At 36.6% G+C, this 17,835-nt stretch overlaps 1 protein-coding gene across 3 annotated transcripts; it reads right to left on the bottom strand.

Annotated features, from left to right (window-relative positions):
* On the bottom strand, window positions 9,394-16,976 carry LOC107608951 (pentatricopeptide repeat-containing protein At1g01970). Of its 3 annotated transcripts, none has more exons than XM_016310742.2 (4): window positions 16,872-16,976; window positions 14,231-14,319; window positions 11,775-12,536; window positions 9,394-11,247 (listed from the first exon to the last, which is right to left on the bottom strand). In XM_016310742.2, the coding sequence occupies exons 3-4, from the start codon at window positions 12,240-12,242 to the stop codon at window positions 10,483-10,485; spliced, it is 1,233 nt and encodes a 410-aa protein (XP_016166228.1). In that variant the 5' UTR covers window positions 12,243-12,536; window positions 14,231-14,319; window positions 16,872-16,976; the 3' UTR covers window positions 9,394-10,482. The 3 variants fall into 3 exon arrangements, with proteins under 3 accessions (XP_016166228.1, XP_016166229.1, XP_020963194.1); XM_016310743.2 differs by lacking the exons at window positions 14,231-14,319; window positions 16,872-16,976 and adding exons at window positions 13,485-13,565; window positions 15,488-15,553; XM_021107535.1 differs by lacking the exon at window positions 16,872-16,976 and adding an exon at window positions 14,973-15,430.

Here is a 17,835-nt window from a genome sequence, read left to right as displayed (position 1 = left end):
GGTGGAGGGGACCATACGTGATTACAAGTGTATCACCATATGGTTATGTGGAGCTTCAAGATATTGATTCTGATAAGAAGTTCATTGTCAATGGACAGAGAATCAAGCATTATCTTGAAGGCAACATTGAGCAAGAATGCTCAAGGCTGAAGCTAGATTAAAAGCTCAGCAAGGTCCAGCTAAAGACGATAAAGAAGCGCTTGCTGGGAGGCAACCCAGCCATGGGGCAACAATCCTCTAAGCATTTTGCCCTATTTTTATTTTTATTTTTATTTTTATTTGTTTATATAAAGTTCACTGACACTAAGGTGAGGAATCATTTACAGAAGACCTCGGCACACAAAACAGAGAAAAAGAGCTCACTGGCAAGAAAACGCCAGTAAAAGTGCATTTTGGGCGTTCAATGCCCAAAATGGGCATCCACTGGGCGCTGAACGCCAGTAATGGTAGCAATCTGGGCGTTGAACGCCAGTAATGGCAGCAGCTGGACGTTGAACGCCCAGGAGAGCAGCATTTGGGCGCTGAACGCCCAAAACAGGCAGTGTTTGGGCGTTCAAACGCCAGGAAGGCAGGGAGGAGCCAAATTCAATTTTTCCACACGTTTTTCCATTCTAATTTCAAATTTTATGTTTCAATGCATGATTTTTACATAAACATGTTAAGAACCCTGATTTCTAAAATCCCCAATATATCTTAATCCATAAGCACAAACCCTCTTTGCAAATTCAATCCAACTCTTTTCAAATCTTTTCCAAAAACAAATCTATCTTTTTCAACTTATCAATATCTTTTTCAAAACCTCCACTTTATCTTTTTCAAAAATTAAATCTATCTTTCTCAAAAATCTTTCATATCCTCTCAATTTTAAACTATATCATCTCTTATCATATCTTCTATCTTATCTTTTCCAAATAAATCTTTTTATCATATCTTTATCTTTTTTTTTTCTTTCGAAAAACCCACCCTCCCCCCCTTATAAATTTGAGTTCGGCCTCCCTCCTCTCCCATCAACAATAGCAGCTAGCTCTCCTTTCTTTTCTTTTGCTTGAGGACAAGCAAACCTCTAAGTTTGGTGTGTTTATCTGCGATCACTAAGATTATGGCTCCTAAAGGAAAACAACCCACTCCAAGAGGTAAGAAAGAGAGCATTCCAAAACCACTTTGGAATCAAGGGAAGTTCTTATCTAAAGAACATTCAGACCATTATCTTAAAATAATGGGTCTGAGATCAGTGATCCCGGAAGTTAGATTCGATCTGAAAGAAGATGAATATCCGGAGATCCAGGAGCAAATTCGAATCAGGAACTGGGAAGTCCTAGCTAATCCTGAAACGAAAGTGGGAAGGAACATGGTCCAGGAGTTCTATGCTAATATGTGGCAAACTGACCAGCAGAAACTATCTGGAACTGCCTTCTATGACTATCGGACCGTGGTCAGAGGAAAGATTGTTCATACCCACCCTGACAAGATCAGGGAGATCTTAAAGCTACCTTAGCTAAAGGATGATCCAGACTCCTTCAACAGGAGGATGATGAGAGCAGACATGGGCCTGGATAAGATTCTAGAGGACATATGTATCCCTGGAGCCAGGTGGACCACCAACACAAAAGGTGTCCCAAATCAACTCAAGAGAGAAGATAAAAAAGAGATAAAGCAAGCAGAAAAAGCCAAAAGCTCTTAAAACCAAGAGGCAAGAGCAAAAAGCCAATAACCCTTAAAACCAAAAGGCAAGGTCAAATAAAAAGGATACCAAGGCTTTGAGCATCAGTGGATAGGAGGGCCTAAAGGACAAAAATCCTGGTCTAAGCGGCTAAACCAAGCTGTCCCTAACCATGTGCTTGTGGCGTGAAGGTGTCAAGTGAAAACTTGAGACTGAGCGGTTAAAGTCAAGGTCCAAGGCAAAAAGAATAGTGTGCTTAAGAACCCTGGACACCTCTAATTGGGGGCTTTAGCAAAGCTGAGCCACAATCTGAAAAGGTTCACCCAATTATGTGTCTGTGGCATTTATGTATCCGGTGGTAATACTGGAAAACAAAGTGCTTAGGGCCACGGCCAAGACTCATAAAGAAGCTGTGTTCAAGAATCATCACGCTGAACTAAGAGAATCAATAACGCTATCTGAATTCTGAGTTCCTATAGATGCCAATCATTCTGAGCTTCAAAGGATAAAGTGAGATGCCAAAACTGTTCAGAAGCAAAAAGCTACTAGTCCCGCTCATCTAATTAGAATCTGAGCTTCACTCAAAAAAAACTCTGAGATATTATTGCTTCTCAACCTATTAGTCTTCTATTTTATTTGTCTAGTTGCTTGAGGACAAGCAACAGTTTAAGTTTGGTGTTGTGATGAGCGGATATTTTATACGCTTTTTAGGGTTAATTTCATATAGTTTTGAGTATGCTTTAGTTAGTTTTTAGTCTATTTTCATTAGTTTTTAGGAAAAATTCATATTTCTGGACTTTACTATGAGTTGTGTGTTTTTCTGTAATTTCAGGTATTTTTCTGGCTGAAATTGAAGGAGCTGAGCAAAAATCTGATTCAGGCTGAAAAAGGACTGCTGATGCTCTTGGATTCTGACCTCCCTGCACTCAAAGTGGATTTTCTGGAGCTACAGAACTCGAAATGGCATGCTTCCAATTGAGTTGGAAATTAGACATCTAGGGCTTTCCAGTAATATATAATAGTCCATACTTTGCACAAGGATAGATGACGTAAACTGGCGTTCAACGCCAGTTCTCTGCCCAATTCTGGCGTCCAGCGCCAAAAAAGGATCAAAAGCTGGAGTTGAACGCCAAAACTGGCATAAAAACTGGCGTTCAAATCCACAAATGGCCTCTGCACGTGACTCACTCAAATCTCAGCCCCAGCACACACCAAGTGAGCCCCAGAAGTGGATCTCCTCCTAGACAAAAAAGTAAAACAAGAACACGATCAACCACACAAACATTCAAATATGTGGTAAAATAATCACTCGTCTAGTAAGTAGTGAAAATTGAACATCTACAATAAAAAGGTAGCATAATAACCAAGTAAAGGTGTAGAGAAGTAGCATATTACACTTTCAATTGTGATTAAAAAAATTAACAAACAAACCCAACCCAATTACAGAACCATATACACATAGGATTTCTCGACAGTATACATAATTTGGTTTCAACAATAGTTTTAAGCTAATACATATGTAACCACTTAAACCACAACAAAAAGCCTTCACATCTTCATATCACAAAGTTTTAAAAAACCGAACATAACTAACGGGTAGATTGCATACTAAATCACATGTAACACACAAATACATAAACTAATACAAGGAAAATATTGGTCACTGAACTCAAACAAGTTTTGATTTCTTGAATTTAATCTAACCATCCATGTACTTGGTGATATAACCAACCGTCTTACATTGAATAAATAATTAATAGGGCAACGAATTTAAAAGACATGTCAGTCGAAACTAGGTGCTGACTAACTAAAACCCTGGACAGAACAAACTTGAATTCAGTCAACAATAAAAAACAAGACGGTAAAATATAAGGAATTCAACAACAACAACTGGTTATTTTCTTCAACATCAGTCAAATAGATTCAGAGATGCACACAGGTAGCACACCCGTTGGAAACAACCATCACCTAAATCCTTTGATGAAGAGTTATTCACTAAATAAACATCGAGCCTGTTACTGACCTTTGTGAGTAGCGATCAGGCAGAGGAAACGGTAGCGTTGGATTCGTTGACAGCAGACCTGAGGCGGTGTAAAGAAGACACAGCGTTCAGCGAAGACTATGATGCGACACAGGACAACGCGGTGTGCAGATGTTCGGCGGCCAAGCGATAGCGACGGAAAGCTCCTAGTCGACGACCGACGCTCGACGGAAGCATGAGGGAGGTGTGCAGGAAGACGGCAGCAACGAACACCAAGTGTGAAGGAAATACTACAATCATGCGGAAGGAGCGGTTGGGTTACGCCATCTATTCGGGTTGTAGTGGTCTTGATGGAGGTTGGTTCTCCAGCACCGGTGATGGGGCTCTCTTCGGTGGCTGCTCAGTCAAATTTGAGAGAGGGGGTTATTGCTAGGTCAAAAGGGGGGACGGGGTTATTGCTAGGTCAAAAGAGGGGTAGATGAATAGAATGGTTAAAATTTGGATGGTTAAAATTAGGGTTTTGGGGGTAATTAGGGTGTAGTGTGTTTTACTTTATTGGGTCAATTTTAGAGCCCATTGTTCATATTGTTTACAAAAGTCATTGTCTACCTAGCAAAACCAATCTCGAAATCCAATCTTTTAAGGTTCATGGAACGAACTTTATAAAAAAAAATGTACAGACCTAATTTGGTTTGAGTGAGAAGAAAAGTTTGGGAGTTGAATACTGGATATCGCCGGAGACAATGGCAATGACATTATTATCATTTCCGTCTGAGGAGTACACAGAAAAAACCATATTTAAAAATGGCATTACTTTTTTGTACTTTCACATAAGTTTTTTTTAATAATATATACCCTTAAAAACTTAAAAAAAAATAAAATGAAATTATATGTTCAAGTTATTATTTGTTGAAGTATATGTACCACATGTATGTAGGAAGCAATGATGTAACAGAAATGTCATTCTCCAATACTAAGAAAGAAGTGATTGTTGAGGGACATGGCGAACTTGTTCCCATCCAAAAAAGACATAATTATTTTTTATTTTATTCCATAAAAAAATCTGGATGAAAATAAAGCTAAATACTTACATGTTGTAATTCACAAACTCAAAGAAGCAATTGTTTAAGACACGTGATAAGCTATGAAGATAGAGGTTAGCAAGGATAGCATTCTACAGATTGGAGGTTGGTTAGCATAGTAATGGTTAAATTTTTTACATACATTTTCACACACTAGTCCCGTCGACGTAAAGAATACACAGAATAACCAGTAATGATCTTTTCACCTTTCAATTTCCCTATGTAACTTTATAGTCATTTTATTCTTTAAAATTAATACAATTTCCTTTTCATTAAAGTATATCTTTTACATTTTATTTTCTATCATTTTATCTTATTTCGTCTATGTTTCGTCAACTTTAATCTTTGCAAATTTTTTCCATTTATCAATTAAATTCTTTTCAATCTGCGTTTCTTTGGATTATGTCAATCAAGTCTTATTTTCCTTTATAATTTCCTGTTAATTACATTTATGTTTGAATTCTTTTACTATTTGTCTAATTCTTTCAAACTATTTTACATTTCAATATATTTTCACTTTAGTTTCATTTATAAATACAAGGAGCCTTATGCAGCATACATAGACAACAATACAAAAGTGCTATCTTTGGACCTGTTCGGCACCAAAATCCATGAATGGAAAGGACATTCTATTTGAGGTCATCACCAGTGAAGAATCTACAAATGTTGTAATAATGGTAGGTGATGGTGGAATCTGATTCTTAGGCATTTTTAGCAGCTTTTAGATTTTTTTTTTTTTATTAGTTTTCTTATATTTTAATCAAAATTCTTATATTTTCTAGTAAAATTTTAAAACTAATCAAATATTTGAAGTTGCTTTAGTATTATTGTATTTTCAGGAATAATCAAGGATTAAAGTCTTTTTAACAAGAAAACACAAATACAGTTCACACAAGCCTGACATCCTCCTTCTCACTTGGGCCAATGCCCAAGACTCAAGAAGCAAGTCCAGCACTCCAAACTTCAAAACTCTTAGGATGCAATACTTGTTAAGGCCCAATTTCAATATGCATTTTTGGAAAGTTTTAAATTCAACTCAAGATTCAAGATTTAAGTGATTAATTAACAATAAACTCCTTCTAAAAAGATAAGATATAGTTGTTATGATTATATTAGATTAGATTAGATTTGAATTTAAATAAAACTGTTTTATGTTTTTTTCTTCTAGAAAGATAAGAATTAGTTTTAGGATAGATTTGAATTATTATTTTAGTTATCTTATCCTTCTAAGGATAAGATTAGATTTAATTTTCTAAATTTTAGATAGAACTTAGGATATAAATAAGTGAATAAGATTCATAAGAAAGGGACATCTGGGGGAAGGATCTTCAGATTCCAATCCAAGATCTCATATCTTCATCTTCTTCTTTTGCTTTAATTTTTTTGTTATCATGAGTAACTAATTTCTTTTTGTTAAGGGTTAAGAACTACGTTTACTTTTCTTATAGTTTATTAATTTAAGTGTTTTATTTTATTTTGGAGTTATGCATTGAACTATTTTTAAGATTGAGTTTTCATTCTTCAATCTTTAAAGGTTAGAAGTATTGAAAAATATTTTAATTATATTTTTAGTTCTGTTATTACTTTAAAAAACTTAATATCGGAATTAAACTTGAAAGCTCTTTTCTCGTGACTTTTTTATTTGACTAGGAATAGTATTTTAAAGAGTATGCAATGTTTCTTTCTTATAATTCTCAATTGTTTAGGACTAATTTTGGATAGGTGACATATAATTTTAACTAGAACTACTTTTGAATATTATTTAAAACTAAATCAGAATTGTGCTAAACCACTTCTCTTGATCGGTTGACCAAGGAATTGACGACTAATTAATTAAAAATAAATTGAATTATCAAGGAATTAGAATTTAAGTATATATGATTTGTCGTGAAAAGATTTTTGCATGCATCAAAATAGATAAACATTAAGATTAATCTTTTTGAAAAATAAGTGTTAGAACTGAAATTTACGAATTGTAAACAATAAAATATACCAATAAAGTAGTCACATGAGTTGTAAACTAAAGAAATGAAAATAGAAAATATATAAATATTGAGATGAAGAAGAAATACATTAATTCCTTCCTTCGAGTTGAGGGTGAAACTCCAAATAAGAGCTAACCAAATTTCTCTACCTACCACAATAGTGTGGTCCATATCCCTATATATACTATTTTTCTCATCACTAATATTTACTAATACTTATGAATTCCTAATAGCTAATTATTTTCTAATTGGTACATTATATGTCTGTATCATCTATCCACCCCTCAAAACAACCTTGCCCTCAAAGTTGGTATTTTTAGAAAAAAGCATTGCAACTTAAATTCAAATAACAATCAAATAGATCTCCTAAAAATATATGGGACTTCGAGTGATATTCTATAGTCCACAAAACATAATCTTCCAGGATGTGAAAATTGTTTCATCGAAATTGAGCTTCTTGTTGTCCCATCAAATAAATTCTTGCTTCTTGCCACAAGCTGATCATTGTCCACTCCAAAGTTGCCACGGTCATTAAATAAAGTTGTAGTCCTGAATTTAGATAAAGCAAGTATTGTTTGTAATAGAGGTTCCAATAGATGCTCTATATAGGGAGCATCCGTACTAATAATATAGTCAAATGGAGGATCAATAGCCTTATTGTGGCTCTCATCTTCCCACTGAAGTTCATGTTGTGTAATCCTATCTCGCAACTCATCTTTTGATGCAGCATCAGCAATACTAATTGTGGAATTCTTGGAGATGGTTACTTTGCCAGCGATACCAAACTGCTCAACTGAGATGTTCTCAACAAATAGTCCCAAATCAATGACTTGGAACTCAGCACCTGCCAATATAGCAAGGTCTTGAAGTAGGGGCTTTCTATGCTCACCGAACCCAAGAGCTTTGATGGTAGCAAATGAAGAATACCCTGCAACTTACTCACAAGGGTAGCCAAAGCCTCACAGGTGACTTCCTCAACAAATACAAGTAAAAGAGCTCTCACTTGAGCTGTTTTCTCCAATAGAGGAATTATATCTTTAATTGTCGAACTCTTCTGATTTGTAATCAAGACTCTTGCATTCTCGAATTCAATAATCGAGTTTTCAGGGTTTGTAACAAATTGAAAGGAGGTATGCCCTCTCTCAATCTCTATTCCTTCTTCAACTTCAACGGTACTCTCAAATGATGATGAAGACTCATTGGATAAGACACCCTCTGATCCCACCTTGTCAATTGCCTCAGAAATCATTTTCCCAACCAACTCGTCATTTTCTGCAGAGATAAAAACTACCCCGCCCGTATTCCTCCCTGTTTTTGACACAATCCGATTTCACGTGCCACCCAATTTGGACAATGTCGACACCGACTTCTTCATCTCTTACGGATTCAATAATTGTTGTTGACAATGACGCTGCTTCTTTCATATCGCACACTTCTACCCATACCTCATCCGAATTCACACTCGATGACATTGGCGAGGCATGCGCCTCTGCCGGCGGACCCTCCTTGGTGCAGCCGATCATGATCTTTGTAGAGCTCGAGATCATCACCTTTGCTACGGTCACCGCCCTGTCCTCGGTATCTTGTGTGGTGGTATCCTGGTTGTTGTGATCTCACGGTCCCGATTCCACGGAAAAGCCACCGCCATGAGTGTCGGTGGTTTAGCCACTATTGGAGAAGCACGGCGGAGCCAACCTCGGCAAAGATCTCCGTTGGAACTCAGTGCTGCCACCACGTGACTATTCGTTGCTCGCAGTTCTCCTTCTCGCATTGCGACAATGCCACCGCTAAGCACACTCGCAGAACCACTTGCGCCGCCGTCCTCGTTGCCACTCAGGACCTAGCCACCGCCTTCCTTCACAGTGTTGTCTCCTTCCTCCTTCGTGACGGCGCCGACCGCGGCACCGCTGTTGGTCGTGCGTTGCGCGTCACTACGACTCGCAGATGTACCGTTGCCGCTAATGGCAACTTCTCCCTCAGCTGGATCCGTTACTTCCAGATTTGAGTGCTCCAAATGCAGATCTAAGTTTTCTTTTAATTTTACATCTCCTTCATCAATATCATATTTTGGACTTATTGATTTGTGATCGGTTGCTGTGATTTCTTGCTCTGTTGATGGCAGTAGTCTGGCCTTAATCTCTTCCCACTCAATCTCCCAGTCTTCTACTCTGTTCCAGCAAATTTCTGGCAAAAGTGGGCGCATATTAGGTTGGAGTTGATGGTTAAAATCCAGATCAAATGTATCCCAATCTGCATGTGGATTCCGGTAACACCATAGTTGAAACCATATCGAAGATTGACCCGAGAAAGCAGTCGAAACTTCTAACAACCTCTGAGCTTCCGGAGTGCCGCGAACATCCCAGAATCACCCGGATAAGATGGACCATCCGTAGCCATTGATTCCATCGAATGTAGGGAGGGTATTTCCAACGACTTGAGTTTCTTCCGCTATGGAAGACTCTCAACGAGAGCACCAATGTTAGAATTAAAATTTACTAATTGTAAACAATAAAATATACCAATAAAGTAGTCATATAAGCTGTGAATTGAACAAATGAAAATGGAAAATATATGAGTATGAGTATTGAGATGAAGAAAAAATACAGTAATTCCCTCCTTCGAGTTGAGGGTGAAACTCCAAATGAGAGTTAACTAAATTTCTTTGCCTACCACAATAGTGTAGTCCATATCCCTATATATACTATTTTTCTCATTACTAATACTTATGAATCCCTAATAATTAATTATGTCCTAATTGGTATACTATATGTTTGTATCAATAAACATCTCCAAAGCCTTTAACATTCCGTATTCTTGATTTCTTTATAAATCACTAAATCCTCTCCCATTTACATTCTATAATCTTGACTGTTAGTTCTTCTACTTCACATTTCTCCTGCCAAAGTTTAATTGATCTAATCAGAGATTAAATTAGACATTACTTGCCTCAATTCGTTAATTCCCGTGGGAACGATATTCACTCACCGTGATAATACTTGAACAGTCTAGTGCATTTGCCAGTATCCGTGAGCATTAGCTTTTCACTCATCAGAATCACTTTCAAGTCACATCAACATGTAGAATCTACTACAGTTCAATCTCAGAAACCTGTCTCCTAAACCATTAGCATCCCTTTGGCTAAAGCTTGCAAGCTTGTAGCCACTGGAATAGCATCTGAGAGGATTGTTATAGACAGAACCATGCCTTATAATGAAGGTAGCAGTCATGTGAAATCGGGTCAAAACCCTAAACTCTAACAAGGGCTTTGAATCAGCTTCCCGGAGTCACGGTTTACTGCAGAGAACATCTGACTTGAGTGTGATTCAAGAGTCTGCATTTAAATTGGATCATGGTGATTCACTGTCTGATGAAGATGTTTTGTGGATGCAGTTCTAGATTCCAAACAACGAGATGATTCTTTAACTTCTTTCATCCAAAGAAGGATAAGTAAGACTTTGTGCTCTATCATTTTATTTTCAATAGATTGCTCTTGAAAGATCATAAACAATAGTGTTTTTTGTCTTGGGCTAGAAAATGTTACACACAAAGAAAAAGCTGAAGGTCTCCCTGAAAGGGTGCAGCTTGTGATTGATCAACTGTTGTTTGAAACATAACATATATATTACAAGTGAAAGTGCAGTTTGTATGCCTCTACCTGATAACTTAGCCTTTTTGAAAAGACAGTTCACTATAGCTTCTAATAATTATGATGCAGCAACTTCCGATGACTTATGTCTTACCATGGCGTTACTCTACCACTGAGTTCTTACAATGCTAGCTTATGGCAAAGTCTCTTAAAATAAGTTCAACCTCTTCTACCACCCCCAGTTTTCGGAACCACCGAGCCATTACTACAGAAGCTTCTTCTCCAACCAAAATGCCATCTCTCTCCAATTCTATTAAAAATTCTAATGATTCATTTAACTTGTTTTCCTTCTCATATGCAACCAACACCAAAGCTATGCATTTATCAGTAGGGCCAATACCTGCTCTTCTCATATTTTCAAATGCAATGCGAGCCTTTTGACTTTGCCGGGCCATACCATAGGCATTAATAACTAGACCACACATCTTATCATCAGGAGGGATAGCAGCCAGCTGAATTGCATCAAATATCCTCTGTGCTCCTTCAGCCTTGCCAGTCATAGAGTAGGCTCTAAGCAATGCTTTGTAAATCTCGCTGCCTGCAGTTATTTCCTGAGCATCCATTTCTTGAAGTAATATCTCTCCCTGTTCAGGCATTCCAGCTCTGATATATGCCATGATCATCGAGCCATATGATCTTTTATCCACAGGTTCCCCGAGCAATTTGATCTCCTCAAAATATTCTTTAGACTTGTCAAGATGTCCAGCCTTGCTGTACATGTCAAGCATAGCAGTCAAGATCACTTGATCACAGATGAAGCCTCTTTCCTTGATTATTGTGAGAACATTTTCAGCATCTTCAAGTCGATTATCCTTGCCGTAGCCATGGATTATCTTTGTGTAGTCACGAAGGTTGGCTTCAAAGGATTCTTCTAGAAGAGCATATTCCGCCACCTACAAATTCATACATAGATGAAGCTTCGTTTCAAAATATAGAGAAATAGATATTTTTCATAATGGCAAAGCTATCACTACTTATATATAAAAAAAAAAATGAATAACTATTATGATGCTTAAATTAATTTATGTTGTTATTGAAAATAAAAAAGATCCCTTGCTTCAAAAAACTTATTAAACACATATATTGTCAGTTTGCCATAATGCTCAGATTGCTAAAGGCCATGGCAAAGTAATTAATAAATAACAATGGTAATGAAATTGACATTTAAACCAAAATATTCAATTTAAGAACCAGAAATGTTCAGACTCTTAAAGCAAGTAGATGTGGTCATCTGGATCAGATGTCCACAGCGCTGAATGACATTTTATGTTTTCATTTTTCAGAAAAATATCCGTGAGATCAAAGATACTAACTTGATATGTAAGTAATGTCACAGCTCAGAGAGAAAGAAAACATGTAAAATTTATGATAAACATAAATAGTAACTCTCTTTGAATGAAATTAGAAGTTGTGAGAATACCTCAAGGTACAGAGGATGGTCCAGAGTTTTCAATTCTTTGATAACTGCAAGCCAGTCTGCTCTGCAAGGCTTCATGATCTTCACCCAAGCCCCTAACAGCTCATATATGTTCCCCTTTTCGGCAGAAAAACATATAATCTGTCTCATCAGCGCTTTACAGCGTTTAGCCATCCTGAAAGGAAGGTTAGATATGGCCTGTTTTTGTTCATTTGTCATATTCTGATGGCATATCTCATTCCACCTAAACTTTCTGTGATTTTCTTCTTTCACCTCTTCTTTTACAGTTTCTTCCATACCAATAGCAACTAATACTGCACCAAAACGGTGTTTACGGAAATCATAATAACTGGGTTTTTGATATAATGAGTTTGCTCTAGTCCTAGCACGACATAATTTGGTAACATCATTGGTAGTGGAGTAAAATGGGTTGTAACAGTTGCATATTAGGTTATAGCAAGAGGCTGCCATCAATAGAGATCACAAGAGTGTGGTATGTCCCAAGAGGTTCATGCAAACCAAGTAAACTTAGCCATAGCAATATAAGTAGTTCAAGTTATGTAACCCATGAATAAGATCAACAAGATGACAATAAGCAACCACAAGCTAGCTGAAAATTAGCCATAGGAGCATATCTCCTTTGCTACACTTCATTATGAAACATCCCGCGTCAAAGACAATGTAAATAGTCTCTCAAATACAGGCCTCTGTTGTATCTCAATGCCTTAATGCACAAGCCTTAGAGATAGATACAGAATAGGCTCCCTACAATTAATATTGAAGCAAATGTTACTACTTCAGTACTTCATATAAAAGAAAAAGAAATAAATGGTAATTATTTTTGCGGATTGGAGATGCAACTTTTTGCCCAAGCAAGATCATTTTTAAAAAAAAATTAACAGACATAACAAAATAATTTAACAACTATAAACGCTAAGTCTTTATAGTCTATCATCTACAACATATATAACAGAATTCTCCTTTATTGGTGTCCAGTTTCTTTTTCTTCTAGAATACCCTTTTCATATATTAAAAACAACCATGCCAAGTGGACACAAAAAATAAACCACCAAATTAAACACTTATATAAAATACATGTTGAAATATAAAATGCAAAATACACATTAAAAATAAGTTAAACAACATATGTATTTATAGTTTTATACACAAATATATGATAACTGATTTGGTAACTGGTGTGCACATGCCATTTTTTATTAAAAAAATATAATAAATATATGTAGTTATCACAGTTGTTAGTTGTTACTATTGGGAATGAAAGAAAATCGTGAATTACTATGTACTCCACTAGTGTGGAAAAAATATTGGCTAGTGTTGACTTAAATAAATAAATAATTGTTGACGTATGCGGTGACTAGGAAGCACTCTGCTACAAAATGCAAATAAGTCAGAAAAACTAAGCTAGATGACCAATAAAAAAGTGCGACATTTCCTCAAACAGTTGGAGTGCACAAGAAAATGCTCCTAATTAACAATTAATGAAAAAAGAAAAAAAAAAAAAAGAAAGAGAGAGCAGAGAAAACGTCCGTCTTGCATGGCCACTGAAGCAACAAGGAAGCAACGCCGAAGCAAAATTTTGCCATTGAATTGCAAGAGTAGAAAGTTTTGAGAATAGAAGCTAAGAATTCATGTATGTAAATAGCACCGGAACTGCAAAGTGTGTCCTTATCAGTTTACACAGTTGTCACTTACCAATATCAGTCTGAATTGAAACTTGAATAAGAGACGACCAGAGGAGCTAACCGCAGAGGAGGATATATCAGGAATTAGGAAGGTTTTGAAAACAGGACCCATCATCGAACCGTTTTAGTTACTGGTTCACTGGTTTATTGGTCCAACCAGTTCAACCGTGATTCAACCGGAATAACCGTTTTATAATAACATAATAAATAAAATATAGATAAATACACTAAAACATACCTATAGTCTAATAGAAATCTTAAATTATCATCAAAATTTAAAACACTTCATTTCCACCATCTTCACTTACAAATCCTAATAAGTAATGAATTAACTATTTAGCGCTCGTTATATCACTATTGAAGTATTTAAATTCTTCCCTCATTAAATAATCAAGACAACATTTGATCCTTCATGCAGTCTAGTTCTAAAGTACTAAAATTGTGTCTTTGTAATAATAATAGAACCTCAATGAGAAGAAAGTATTATCTTTTATTAGAAGAGGGAATAAAATTAAAAAAGAAAAAAAATGAGATAGTCTCCTATGACAGAAATGGTATTGCTACAGCCGCATCTATAGTTCCAAAACTTTTAATAAGCTCAAAAATGGAGTGTGACAAAACAAATATTCTTGTAATGACGACAAAATGATGTGAAGATATAAGAGAAAAAATGTATCTTCTACAATAATCTATGCTGCTCTCTAATTATAACATGTCTCAGCTAGTACAGTTTGAGTGTAAACAAAGTTTATGCACCTTTCAGATCATGATCTTGAACTTGTTGGAGGCGATCAGCTTCTGCTTTTATTACAGCGTCATCTATCTTAAACAAAACTGCTTCATCACTGCATAACAATTAAGAATTAACTTTATCATGTTAGATGATGTTATATGTGTATCAACTAGAAACAGATCGAACATGGATAAATAGTAGTCATAAATCAATCATAATACATATTTGATTATTTCAGCTTTGTTGTTGGAATTAATATTGCCATTTACATATATCCCGTAAATTCCTAATCATGCCTTGGATGCATGCAACACTTTCTTAAGATCACAACAACAATAATTTGTAACTCAGCAACAACAACAACAATAATAGCCAATCTCAATATCAAAGATCACATCAACAACAATTTAGCAAATTAATAGTTTGAGAAGAACACAGCAACCCAATAATCTCAAAGACAACATTAGGTACACAACAACAATTTAGCAAATAAACAAGAAATGGACCTGAATAGAAAATCCAGCAAATTAAATCGCAACGACCTAACAATTTAGCAAATTAAAACAACAAATAATTTAACAAAGTATCAACTTAACAAATTCAAGAACAGAAAATCACAATAAAAACAAAAAGAATTAAAGGCAACAGAATAACATCATATCATAATCAAGAACATGATCAACAATCCTAAACCAAAGTAATAAATACAATAATTGAAGAAAAATCACAGATTAACAATCCTACACCAATTAAAACAACAATTACAGTTACGGAGGTGAGGGAGAACAGAGGGATGGACGCAGCAGAACTGGAGAAGAAGTGGCCTAGACCGCCACGGAACTGGAGAAGGGGTGGCTTGGGCCGCCGTAGAACTGGAGTTTCAGAGGGTAGAGCGCGGCGGAACTAGAGCAGAGGAAGGATGGAGCGCGGTGGAACAGAGCCAACGCGGTGGAACAGCGGCTGCGCAGCGGAGGAACGACGCGAGACAAGCTGCAGTGGTAACGGCGGCTTCGAGGGAGTGAGGGATGAGAAGTGGAGAGCTCGAGAAGAAGGAGATGCGACTCAGGGGAAATTTGGTTTAACGTAAACGAAAGAGACGGAGTGGGAGAAGCGCGACGGAGATGGAGGCGAGGAGACGAGCACGACGGTGGTGTGTTGGAAGAATCTGTGGCTGAGCAAACGAAGAGCAGACTCCACTCCTTGCGGCGGCGCTGCTGTAACCTAGGGTTATGTTTTGAGGAGTGAGAGTTGAAGAGTTGGAGAGTTGAAGAGTTGAAGAGTTGAAGAGAGACTGAGGAGTGAGGAATCAGGAATGGGAATGGCTCGAGGGAGAACTGAAGAACATGTTGTGAGAGTTGAAAGGAAGCACAGGATTGATGGTCCAAAATGTTTGGACCAATGTTCTGAAAACCGGACCAGTCATCAAACCGCTTTAGTCACTGGTTCACTGGTTTATTGGTTCAACCAGTCCAACCGATGGTTCAACCAAAAAAACCGTTTTAGAATAAAATAATAAATAAATTACAAAGGACCAAAGATGAGGGTACTCCAAGAACTCCTATTAGATGCAACAGCATTCAACATTATCACATGTTCTCACACACACATACAAAGCCTTAACTCAAAGAACAACCATAGCAAGTGACTCGGAAAGAAAATGTAAACACCGAAACAATCACAAGCATACACAACATGTGAATATTTTTATAGCAAACATAATAATAAAATAACTCTTATAATGCGTCTCCGAAAATATCCCAAATCAAGAAAACTACATAATCTGATCCACTTGATTCAGAAAGCTACATATATTAGAAAAATTAAGAATCAACTAAAAGAAAAAGAAAAGGAAGGCCTGGTTGATTCAATTCAATTGCCTGAGAAGAAGAATCAAACAGGGCTGAGAAGCTGAGAGTTTAAATGTTAAACCTCAATATTCAAATAACATGACTCTATTATTGTTATTATTACACCCTTCTAATGTCACAAACTCAATATATATTATAATCCGTTGACACTTGTGCATTCACAACTTGGCCTCATCATTCTGATTCATACCTTAAGTAGAAGAAAAAGTCCCAGTCAGCAAATTTAACAAATCCTAGTAAAGTCCCGATTTACAGCAAAAAGGTAAATTTATTGATTACCAATTCAGCAACACGCAGCAACACGCAAAAATACAGGAAGAAGGGAAATCTGAAAAAGAGAGAACACTAAACCAAAACATTAACCAATAATCACAAAACACTAAACCTTCACCCAGCAATTACAAACATTAGCACATTATAAAACATTCCAAAACACGAAACCTTCACCCAGCAAAACCAGCAACTACAACAAAGCCATCAGTAAATTTGAACAAAAAAATTAAGAGCCATCAGCAACTAACAGAGCCATCAGTAACAGCGCAAAGAATTGAAAGCAACAGACTAACAGAGCCAACAAGCCATCAATAAATTTGAAAAAAAAATTTTACAGTCATCAGCAACCAGCAAATACAAGACAGATCCATCAGCAGCAGGCAATTACAATTTACAAAACATTACAAGAAAAATGGAACAAAAAGTGAACAACAATTTCAGAACTTCAAACGAAGAAGAAGACCGAACATTCAGAAATTAAAAGGAAGAAGCGGAGGCGAAGAATGAAAGAAGGGCCACTAACCTGTGTTCCGTGCCGAGAAGCCAGCGAAGATGAAAACAACGTGCCGAGCTACCTGGGGAAGAGGAAGATGAAAACGACGTGCCAGCGAAGATGTCCGATCCTAAATTCTAAATCTTAAATCCTAGGTCTAACCGGTTTGACGGTTTTTAAGCGGTTTTTTCTCCTGCGATTATAAATAGCGGACCGGACTGTTTTTATTATTGGATCCCGGTCGAACTAGTTCGACCGGCCGGTCCGATTCAGTTTTCAGAACTATAGTTTGAAGTCTTCACTGAATGCTAGTAGGCTTCACAAGGGATAAAAATAAAAATATTAACAAATTAGATCTTCTATTAATTATAAAAAATATTTTAGCAATTCTAATCAATTAGAATTTTATCTTTGATTCGTTACATTCGTATAGGTTTGTGAAATTGTGTTTGTTAGAACAAATATCATCACTACCAGGCTCAAGATAAGAGAAAGAAGCAAAGAAAAAATATGAATTTAACCCCGATAAGTCTGAAAGGTATCACAACTACACCCTATACGAATTTTCCTTGTGGATATCTACAAAGTGATCTGCCATACCGAGACACTCTCACCTCCTCAGTCTATTGAAAACAAAAAAGGTAGAAGTCGAACAGAATACTGTGAATACCACAAGATATATGGACATTCCACCAATGATTTCTATGATTTAAAAAATGTAATTAGAAAAATTGGCTAGGAAAGGTCAGTTGGATAGATATTTGGCAACAAGATTGGATGATCAAGGGAAAAAAAAGAGAAGAAGAAGACAGGAGTCGACGAGATCGGCCACCCCGAACTTTTGATAGACACGTTCACATGGTAGTCAGAGGATTTGCAGGAGGTGGAATAACCAAGTCCTCCCGCAAAAGGCATTTAAAAGAATTCTATCAAGTCGTGGAAGAGGCTCAAGCTCCGGATCTACCTACCATTGTTTTGACCAAAGAAGATGCAT

The sequence above is a fragment of the Arachis ipaensis genome, chromosome B07, assembly GCF_000816755.2.
Source record: "Arachis ipaensis cultivar K30076 chromosome B07, Araip1.1, whole genome shotgun sequence".
In the NCBI taxonomy this organism is placed as follows: Eukaryota; Viridiplantae; Streptophyta; class Magnoliopsida; order Fabales; family Fabaceae; genus Arachis; species Arachis ipaensis.
This window is presented reverse-complemented; position numbering and strand designations above follow the sequence as displayed.